This window comes from Cucurbita pepo, chromosome LG19 (genome assembly GCF_002806865.2).
Source record: "Cucurbita pepo subsp. pepo cultivar mu-cu-16 chromosome LG19, ASM280686v2, whole genome shotgun sequence".
Classification (NCBI taxonomy): Eukaryota; Viridiplantae; Streptophyta; class Magnoliopsida; order Cucurbitales; family Cucurbitaceae; genus Cucurbita; species Cucurbita pepo.
In genome coordinates this window covers 4,710,384-4,721,575 of record NC_036656.1, presented here as the reverse complement: position 1 = coordinate 4,721,575, position 11,192 = coordinate 4,710,384, and the positions used below count along the sequence as shown (strand labels likewise).

At 34.2% G+C, this 11,192-nt stretch overlaps 1 protein-coding gene across 1 annotated transcript; it reads right to left on the bottom strand.

Moving 5' to 3' along the window:
- Positions 1–5,680: 5,680 nt before the first annotated feature.
- Positions 5,681–9,801, bottom strand: LOC111781774 (protein BRASSINOSTEROID INSENSITIVE 1). The gene has a single exon (XM_023662467.1). The coding sequence runs from the start codon at positions 9,461–9,463 to the stop codon at positions 5,891–5,893; it is 3,573 nt and encodes a 1,190-aa protein (XP_023518235.1). The 5' UTR covers positions 9,464–9,801; the 3' UTR covers positions 5,681–5,890.
- Between the last annotated feature and the right edge of the window lie 1,391 nt (positions 9,802–11,192).

Genomic DNA, 11,192 nt, shown 5'->3' with positions numbered 1-11,192 from the left:
CTAAATAGTCTTATTTTTTAAAAAAAAAAAAACTAGCTTTAATTATATAACTTGTAGCTGCTAAAAATAATAATAAAGTTAAATAAAAACTAAAATATATTAATTAGGTTAAAATTAGACAGGTTATATATTAGTTTTATTGATAAAATTATCAAGCTTAATATTTACCATATATATTTAACAACGATCTAATTAATATAATAATTTGTATATATAACAAAATTATTTTTTAAAAAATGAAGAATTTGTCAAAAAAAATATATATATTATAGAAAGACAAGTTTGTCCCCATGCCCGAAAATTACTATTATTTAATTACAGAGCAGCATTTTTTGCTTTTTTAATGCTGATTTGTTCCAAAAAGCCCAAAGAAAAGGACTTAGTTTCCAAGTATTTTGGGCCTGAATTACTTATTAGATGGGCTTTTATCCTACTAGAAAAGGCCCAGTTTCCAAGTACGCTGAGCCCGAGTTACTCTTGATGGGCTTTTATCGTACTAGAAAAGGGCCAAATTTTCTTTATCGGGCTGGGCTCATATTTCATTGGGCCGAGCTGTAGTTAGATATTGTATCCGTTGACACATAACCTACTTAAAAGAGATTGGGCTACTCCACTGTGGTTCGTAACTTAGAGACTTGGTGTGGTTTCGACACTTGAGTCACCTTTGACTATACTTTCGAGGCTCCCAACTTATTTATTCGACACTCAAGAATTTGATTGACATGACTAAGTCAAGGGCATGACTCTGATCTCACGTTGAAAACCACACACCTTTAGAATGGTATGATATTATTCACTTTGAGTATGAGCTCGGCGACTTTACTTTTGATTTTTTTTCAAAAGTCAGCATACTAATAGAGATAGTATTTATTACTTAAAACTCTTAATTAGTCAACGTGAAATTTCTCTCAATAATCTGATGTTTAACGGGTACTTCCCATTTATTAAAAATAAATAAAAATATTAAAGTTTAAATTTAAATCAAATTGCAGTTATATATAGGATTATTTATTTATTTATTTATTTTGTACAACAGAGAATGCATTAAATTTTGGTTTAAATGCTTTCACCCATTTTTCTGGTACCAAAAGGACGTACCTTCGCGATCCACAATCATGTCGCTCATAACCAAACTATATATACACATACCATTAATTACTTTTATTTTAATTAATTTTCATATTATAAAGTATTTACAATTTAACCGACAAATATTAATTAGTTTAAGCCCAAAATAATCACGGTCTGTTCTTGAAATTATTATTTATTTATTTATTTTCCCACTATTTAGAACTCCTAGTTTTACGTGTGTATTTGAATTAAAAATACAAATAATAATTATTTAAAAAACAAAAAGAAATAACATTAAAAGGGAACAAAACGCCCACCAAAAAAGAAAGAAAAAAAAAAAAGTAACGCACGTGAGGTCTACGAATTTCAACGTCGATGAAGCTAATCTCGTGGAATTATTTAAGCATTTTTTGGTCACATAATTCCAAAAATAAATAAAATAATTCAGCAAGTTAGTATTATTTTATTATTAATAATATTCATTAAGTTTAATGCACGTAAAAAGTCGGGTCATGCCTCGTAATCCAGCCAAAAATAATAATTAAAAAAATAGCCGTGGTTGGGGCCCACCGGCACTTTGGGGACTACCACGTGGTACCTCGTGACTCGCACGTTGAAAGCCCTAATTTCAAGGTATTTCAACGCCAAAAAACTTGGTCTCGTATCATATAAATAAATATATTTCATTAATTTATAATTAATTTTAATTTATTCGGCATTGAAATTCTAGCCTGTCTCACCCACCAATACCGTGCCAACACGAACACCATTTTTTAATTTACTTTTTTTTTAATTAAAGATAAATAATGGGGATTCTTTTTTTACTGCGTTAAAACAAGTTTTACTGATGGAGGGATTAAAAATTAAAATTGTGGAGAGGGTGAAAAGACAAGAGAAACAAGGAGACAAAAATGGCTCATACCAAAGCTAGCTGTCCCTGCCCCTGCCCGTACACGATCTTCGTCCCTCCCATTCATCACTCTCTTGGTACCATCAAACCTAATCCTCGCTTACAATTTTCCTATTAAACAATAAAACCTTGTCGTTCACTATTATTACATTCATTTGTATTTATAATATATATATATATATATATATTTAGCGTTTTAAATGGGGAAATGAACACCAACATAAACATAGTAAAAAACGGATCTACATTGAAATTAGCACCTACACACTTGCTCTCGTCAAATTATATTTTTTATTTTGTTATTATTTTCTTAAGAAAATATATGAATTAAGAATTAAATTTAAAATTTTTAAATAACGATAAAAAAAACATAAATGAGTTTATAAAAAATGATAGAAGAGAGATTCTAAATATCCTAAATTAATTTTTTATGTTCATGTATATAAATATATTATTTTCAAACAAACTAATTGTACAATTAAAAATGAAATTAAGTTAATTTTACATGTTTTTTATTATTCTTAATTAATTTGTCAATTTTACTAAAAAGGAAGATATTTGTTTGGTCATTTTATGGAGAGAGATGGTGGTGGAGTCCGTTCCGTTTACAGTTAGAATCTTCACAAGTCCCTTGAATAAAAGTCACAGTCAACGGAATTTGCAGATATACGGGATTTTTTTTTATTTTTTTATTTACAAATTAGATTTCTTCTTCCTTTAACTTCCGGGCCCACAACTGCCATCTAATCAGTCGCCATCATACGGTTATTTACAATTGCTGACGCATTCTGATGGTGAAATCAACGGTTCTCGTTGCATCCCCATCAACCTTTTTTGAATTTCCTTTTTTATTGGAAATATTTATAGGGAGGGGGAGTGTAAATTAAATTATCAGAACACAGGGTGGGCCCCGCCCTCGTTCCATCACACGCGTGACTTGATTGACTTGCCTTTCGTACGCCAATCACTATTCATATTAACCCATTTAACATTATCTTTTATTCTATGTTTTTTATTTATACACATTTTCTTTTTATACCAATGTTTTTGGCTCAAAGATTTTTTTCATTTTAGGGTTTATAGAGCTATAGATTATGAGACATCAAATTTATGTAACTTTTTTTAAATTAATAAGCGGTTATAAAAATAACAATATAGTTTTAATTAATAAATTTCTTTTAAAAAAATAGTGAAAAAATCTAAATTACAAATATATACTAAACTTAATGAACTTTTTTAAAATACGTAATAAATTTCTATATGTGGATAACATATCTCGCAACCTTAAAAAAGCGTGTGAACTTTTCAATAGTAGTGATCGGGTATGGCCGTGTGTAGAGTAGTGACTAAAGGTGGGGCCGATGGATTTGAGTGGGGGATGAGAATCAGAGGGTGGAGAATGGAGATATAGAAAGAGTACAAAAAACACGACAGCACCGCCATAGGAAGACGACGTTGTAGGGTAAGAGTTCCGACAAGTCCAGCTAGACATTGTCCCACGTGTCGTCCAACCAACGCGTGTTTGTTTCTGATGCTTCCCCTTCCCCCTCTCTCTACCACACGATTCTTCTCTCCCTCTGTCCCTCTCATCTTTATATTTATATTTTATACTTCATCACACGTGGATTATGGGCATTTTTAAAAAATATAATGCTCATACTTTATTCCTTCATATTAAAACAAATTAAATTATTTTTACTTATTTATTGCACTTAAAATTTCATTAATAAAAAAAATTGAAATTGTGAGGTGGAATATTAAATTAAAAATATAAGTGGGATTAAAATCAGAATCTGTAGGATATGCTGTAACCCTAGCACACCAACAGACCTCAATTAATTTAATCAATCCCCGTCGCCAATTATCTTTTTATTTATTTATTTATTTTCTTTTTTTCTCACAGCTGTTTTTATAATTTATGGGATTTATTATTTTTTTAAAAATTTTGTAATTATTTTATTAAAATAATTTGAAATTTAATATTCCAACCTAACCCTATATTGGGATCTGAGATTCGAGATGAAGCGGATTGGATAATGAAGCATCTCATTCATTTGCTTACGCCTAAATTCATGCCCACTTGTTCAATATTTTGACAAATTAATATCTAATTTCTTTTTAAATAAATAAATAAATAAATTGTTGGGATTTTGACTTTAAATTCACTGGTTTGAGTTTTTTTAGATAATGATTTGAAGAGTAGTTGATGGTACAGAGATTTTAGATGTTAATTATTTTTGTATCATAATATAAAAGCAATGAAAAATAAAAATTATCAATAAATTCATAAAAAATAAAGGAAAATAATTAATGGGGTTACAAAATAATATTAATAATAATAATAATTTTTGGATAATTTTGTGGCCCCACTTTAGGGGGAAACTTTATTCTAAAGTAGGCCATGCCATTTAAAAAAGAAAAAGAAAAATAATAAAATGAAAATTTTAACATTTTGGTATGAAAGAAAAAAAAAACTAAATTAGACAAAAATAATAAATGTGGAATTAAAATATTTCCTTTAATTTTTAATATTTGGAATGATAACTCAAAAAGTCAAAAATATCACCCAGCTGTTCCACTTGGATCCAATGCAATTGGAAAATGAAATGACATGAATAACTATCTTATTTAAATTTATTTAAATATATTATAATTAAATGATTCGTTATCTTTTTTTAAAAAATATTTAATTATTATTTTTTTGCTTTATTAAGAATGAGAAATATAAATAAAATTGGAATTGAAGGTATGTTCTCATTGATATTCATAAGTTTTAAATAGTGATACAAACTAGCAACTAATACCTATTAATAAATAAAATATATATTAATTAAATATTAAAAATAAAAAAAATATACTCTAAATTATGAATTGAAAGAATATTAAGATATATTTCATAAATAATATATCTCGACAAATCTCCAAATTTTGTTTATTTGTTTGATATTTGAAATAAAAATGAGATGAAAATAACATTTTAAAATTTTAAATTTGTAATAAAATAAAATGTTTTAAATATAAAATGGGGGACACATTTTCCAAGATAGAGAGGGAGGGATTATAATATTCTGGTTTCTGGGTCACGAGCATGTGTCATGCACACTGTCCATGGAAAAAGAGACAAAACTAAATAGTTTTATCCAAATTATTATTATTATTATTATTATTATTATTATTGTTATTGTTATTATTATTATTATTATTATTCCTCATAATAAATCAAATAAAATTATTATTATTATTATTATTATTATTATTATTATTGTTATTATTATTATTATTATTATTCCTCATAATAAATCAAATAAAATAAGAAAAAATAAAGAATTTTGAGGATATAAGGTAATATAGCTGTGGGGGTAGGAGTTTGCAATTATGACAATTTTATCCATTTGCGAGTGGTCCAAAAATGTATGCTCCATCTCAACAACAAAATGGTTATTTATCTCGACGGATCGGTCTTGACTGCAAGACCCATATGTCGAGTATGGACGATTTATGAGATCTCATATCGGTTGAAGAGTGGAACGAAAGATTAGACGCATTTTAAAACTGTGAGACTGACGGGTATACATGATGAGCCAAAACTGACAATATTTGTTAACGGTGGGTTTGAGACTCGTTTCTTAAACTAAACATGGGTTGAAACGATAATTTAAATGCGAGATTGAAAACGAAACAAAGGGCGAAACGAAAGCGTAAGTGAAAGAAACTGTTTATATACACATTTTTATGAAAAGTTTAGAACTTTTATGTATAAAACAACGAAGATTACATACAATCAATTGGTAGAGATAGACAAGAAGCAGCTGCATTCCATTGATAAACATGAAGTTCTTTAAAATTTGGAGCTGCAAATCTCTTCATTATCTCCACTTTCATATATTCTTTTGAACCTTTTTTCATTTTCTAGTACTTGCCTTCTGGTACTTCCTTTAAGCTCATGTCTACCATGTCGATGCTGAATCCACCGTTATCGGATCCGATGGTAGATTGCGAATCCATACCCGACCCAGCTTGGATTTCCTTGAACATCGTCATCACTTGGATCATGGTTGGACGCCGCCAGGACCTATCATCTAAGCAAGCAACAGCTACTTTCAAGTGTTCTAAAAGCTCTATCTTAAGGTTGGGATCTTCCTTCAAGAGCTCGGGATCGAAGACATTGGTTAGGTCCAACTTGGCGTGTTGTTTAACCCATCCGACGAGGTTGTTGTCTCCAAAATCGGCAGAATCTGTGGGTCGTTTTCCTGTCAAAAGCTCGAGCATAACGACGCCGTAGCTGTACACATCGCCTTTGGTCGAACAGCGGAAGCTTTGGTAATATTCGGGAGGGACGTAACCGGGGGTACCGGCTAATGTGCTGACACTCAAATGGGTGTCCATAGCACTCATGAGTCGAGCCATACCAAAATCAGAGACTCTGGCTTCCAAGTTCTCATCCAATAAGACATTGCTGGATTTCATGTCCCTGTGGATGATGTGAGGGATGCAATTGTGGTGAAGGAAAGCCAGGCCTCTAGCAGCTCCAATGGCAATCTTTCTTCTAGCAGCCCAATTGAGTTTGATTCCAGCCTTGTTATGGTCGTGTAAAACGTCTTCCAAGCTTCCATATTTCATGTAATCGTACACAAGAAGGCGTTCATCTCCGACTTTGCAGTAGCCGAGAAGAGGTACGAGGTTTCGGTGTTTGATTTTGCCAATGGTTTCCATTTCTGCAGTGAACTCCCTATCACCCTGTCCACTGACATGAATCAGCTTCTTGATGGCTACAATGCTTCCATCCTTCAATTGAGCCTTATATACGTCACCGAAACCTCCCGAACCAATGAGCGTATTGTCGTGGAAGCCATTGGTGGCGTCGAGAAGATCTGCAAACGTAAGCTTCCGAAGTGGCTTCTCGAATGTTGCAAGATTGATGCTCAATGCTTCACGAACACAGGTGTTCTTCCAGTTCACGGTGGTTGTGTTGCCTGACTGGGAATGAGTGTCAATATAAGAATCAAGAGCAGCATCCTTGTTTTTCCTTCTCTTCTTCATCTCGATAACGACTATGATCAGACCGAATATACAGAAGAGGGAGAATAGTAGCCCCATCGCGACGCTCCCTGCAAGCGACGCCTGTTTCCTATGAGATCTTTGATGCTGAGAATTTGCATTTGCTGCTGAATCAACCCTGCATTGAGGCAGAGGATACCCACAGAGGCCAGAGTTATTTGCAAAACCAGATGCCGGGAACGTTTCGAACTGAGCTGATTCGGGTATCGAACCATTGAGATGATTGTTTGACAGATCAATCTCCATGAGGGAGGATAGCCCAGTCAAGGACAATGGTATTGATCCTTCAAGCTCATTGCTTGACAGATCAAGAATGTTAAGCTTCGTCAAGTCGCCCAGCTCCTGCGGAATGCCTCCCGACACCCTGTTGTGCCCCAAATCCAATATGTACAGATATTTTGTAGAACCAATCTCCTTTGGAATACTACCAGACAACATATTATGCGAAAGATCGAGGAAGATCATCGACCCGTTATGGTTAAACGTTGGTTGAGTCATTCCTTTATAAACCCTGGTGAAATTGCAGGGACTCTTACTTGATATCCTGTTCACTTGTTCTTGTCTTATCCCAGCAAACTCCACCAAATTTCCAGCTCCATGGCACTGCTTGCTACCATCATTCTTAATGTAAGCATAAGACTTCCCAGTGATAAAGTTTACAGCGATGTTACCCGATTGTCGAAACAGCTCCGGAGGAATCGTTCCGTTCAGCATATTCGTATTCAGATCCAGCCATATCAAGCTTCGACAATCACCGAGCTCCCGAGGTATTCTTCCATGGAATGAGTTGTTACTCAGCTTAAGGATGGCTAGGCTTGGCAGCTGCCCAATCCACCTTGGTATCTCTCCGCTCAACCGGTTGTTCGACAACGAAATCCAGTTCAAGTTCGTGCAATTGCTTAAACCGGAAGGAATCGTCCCGGTTAGCTCATTGAAATCCAGGATCAGATTCTCAAGCCCCTGAAAGTTCTTGAAATCCGATGGGATCTCCCCTTCCAGCTGATTCAACCACATGATCAAGTTCTTCAGCTTAGATAGTGATCCCAAGCTTGAAGGGATCGTCCCGCTCAGAAAGTTGAAGCTCAAATCAAGCGAAACCAGCTGAGAACAGTTGCTGATACTTGCAGGGATCCGACCAGTTAACCAATTGTTCTGAAGAAACAATTCTTTCAAGCTGTTCTTAGGATCTTCACAGAGCCCGACAGGAATCGAGCCAGAGAAGTTATTAGAACTCAGATCCAAGGAATTCAAAGTGGTGAGCTGAGACAGAGAATCCGACAAAACCCCGAAAAACTTGTTATCCGACATAGACAGTCTCTTCAAACTACTCATTTTGGCAAAAACATCAATGGGGAGCTCACCAGAGAGGTTATTTTTAGAAATGTCCAAAGATTCCAACAAAGAACAAGACCCCAAACCAGAAGGTATACCCCCAATCAAACCATTTTCAGAAAGATCCAAATGAACCAAACTAGAACAAGAATCAGCAATACTCACCGGAATCTCCCCCTGAAAATCGTTGTTAGCAAGGGAAAGAAACCACAAATTCGGCGATGAAAATGAAGGGATTGATCCTTGAAACTGGTTGCTCGAGAGATTCAGAAATCTCAGTTGCAAACAAGAAGACAGAGTATTTCCGACGTCGCCGGTGAACTTATTGCCGGAGATATCAAGATACTCCAAAACAGAGCAATCACCTAACGACGGAATACCCGCAGAGAAATTGTTGCCGGAGATATCCAAATGCTGGAGTTTATTACAGGATGAGAGATTAATTTCGCCGCTGATTTTGTTACCCTTCAATGCTAAGAACTGCAAATTACTACACCCAGCAGAGAGAACCCATGGAACTAATTTCGACCCAACAATCCGATTGGAAGAAAGATCAAGAACTTGCAAATCGAGCTTCAATCCGGCGGCAGAGTCTTTTGGGGGAAAATCAAAAGCGTTAAATGACAGATTAAGCGACTTGATATTGGAACAAAACCCCAAATAAGAGGCATCAGAAACAGAGCCGAACAAGCCATTGAGTGACAGATCCAGAGAAGAAAGAAGAGGGCTACATTTGAATCCAGTGGGCAGGGAAATGGAGCCAGTAAGGTTCGTGGATTTCAGAGAAAGCGATTCCAAATGGTCGAGAGCTGCAAGCAAAGGGAAAACATGGCTGAAATTAGAGCTCAACGACACGAAGCTCAAATCTATGGCGGAAACTCTGGTTTCCTTGCAGGAAACGCCGGAAAACGAACATGGGTCGCCGTTGGAAAGCCAGTTTTGAAGGAGGTTTGGATTGGGAAGTGAAGATTTCAATGAAATCAGCTGCTGGGCGTCTGTATGAGAAGAAGAAACAGAGAAAACAGAGAGGGAAAAAAGGAAGAAAAAGAAGAACAGAAAGGATATTGAAGAAGATGGGGAAAAGGGTATCATTGTTTTGGGGTAATAAGCAAAAAGGAAGCGGAAAAATGCATCAGGGTTCGAAGTCCGCCATTAGAGAGGGAGAAGCAGAGCTCAGTAGCTCTGGTTTTTCTAGAGAGAGAGATGGGATCAAAAGTCTGAGGAAGGAAGGGAAGAAGGGTATTTATGAAGCAGAGAGAGTGGGCACAGCTGTTGGTCACATGCCATGTGAGTCTGCAACAAAAAAAGGAGAAACAAAACCCTAATTCAATTAATTAATCTTGATTAAGCTTATCTAAGATTGAAGAACAGAGTGATTTAAATATTCAAAGTTTGAAACTTTTTCAAACCCAAAAATCTCTACTAAATTTGTGGCTCCAAAACAGCTTCTTTGTCTCTCATGGAGGGAGATGAGTACGTAAAATCTGGTAAACTATCCATTTAATTTAAAATTAATGTCTTAATCATTAATTAATTCACTTTCTCTCTCTAGCTTTATGATGATCAACGCTTGATCCATCGCAATCAATTTAATTGCTTCTTTTTTTCCTTTTTCTTTTTCTTTTTTTTTAATGCAAATTCGGTAAAGATCTCTTAAACCATTGCATGTTTTCATTTCCCTTTCTCTTCATTAAATAGTGGTCAAGTTCTTCATTTTTTCATGAACAAAATCAAAATTATTTGGGTTTATCATTCCTCAATTAATGTCACTTTTTAAGTTTTTAAACAAATCAATCATTTTGTGGTTCTTAAACCCGATTGAACAAAGAGAGTAAGAACGTAAATTGACGTGTCGGTTAACAGTGAATTTTATGTTTTTCAGTACTTTTGAGCAAAATATCTATGAAACGAACTTGTTTTAAGTATCACGATGATAGCATTATCTCTGTTCTTGTTTTAAGCATCGCGATGAAAGCACTATCTGCTCCCAACACATCACGTGAAGCTTTTTGCACTGTGAAGAGTTTCGTGGTGTTGATGTGATTATACTCGTGAGCTTTTTTCCTGAAAAATCGTGATAATAATTATCCGTTTATTAGTTTTATGCTGATAACCCGTGCATTTATTTTATTATTATATTATGAACCTGTTTATCAATTTACAGGTCGTTGTATATAGAAAGAATTCAAGTTAATTTTTATGTTGAACGGTGTTCAAAAGACAAAATGACGTAAATACCCTTCATCTAGTTGTTATTTTCAGGGTGGAAAAGGAAAGAAAAAAAGACATTCAGGTGCCTTTATAGTCCTTACGTGGGGAATTCTGTTTTCCCCGGAGGGGTATCCGATAATTGAAATTGTTCCTTTGAGTGAACGATAATTGTGAAATTTCGGGGACAAAGAAGGGTATATATGTCATTTTGTATATTTTGTCGGATAAGAGTTCGGATAAATGGAGGATGAACTGTCGTTTTAGATCAGTTTTTTTCGCTCCTAAGCTTTCACTTCTTCCTAGATTATCTTTTCAGGTGGAAATTGGGCTTTTAAATTGGGCCCAATAGGCCCAAAAGCATCCTAATTTGGCCCAATACTTTGCTACAGGTGGTTGAATTAAGATTAAAAAAATTATAATTAAATAGAAGGAAAATAGGTAGAAGATAAGACAAATTGAAGAAACTATTATTATTATTATTATTATTATTATTATTATTATTATTATTATTATTATTATTTTATTTTTTTGGACCTGAAATAAAGATAGAATCAACATTTGAAAGTAAAATCAATCATTTAAATTTCATTTTTTCATGAACAAAATCAAA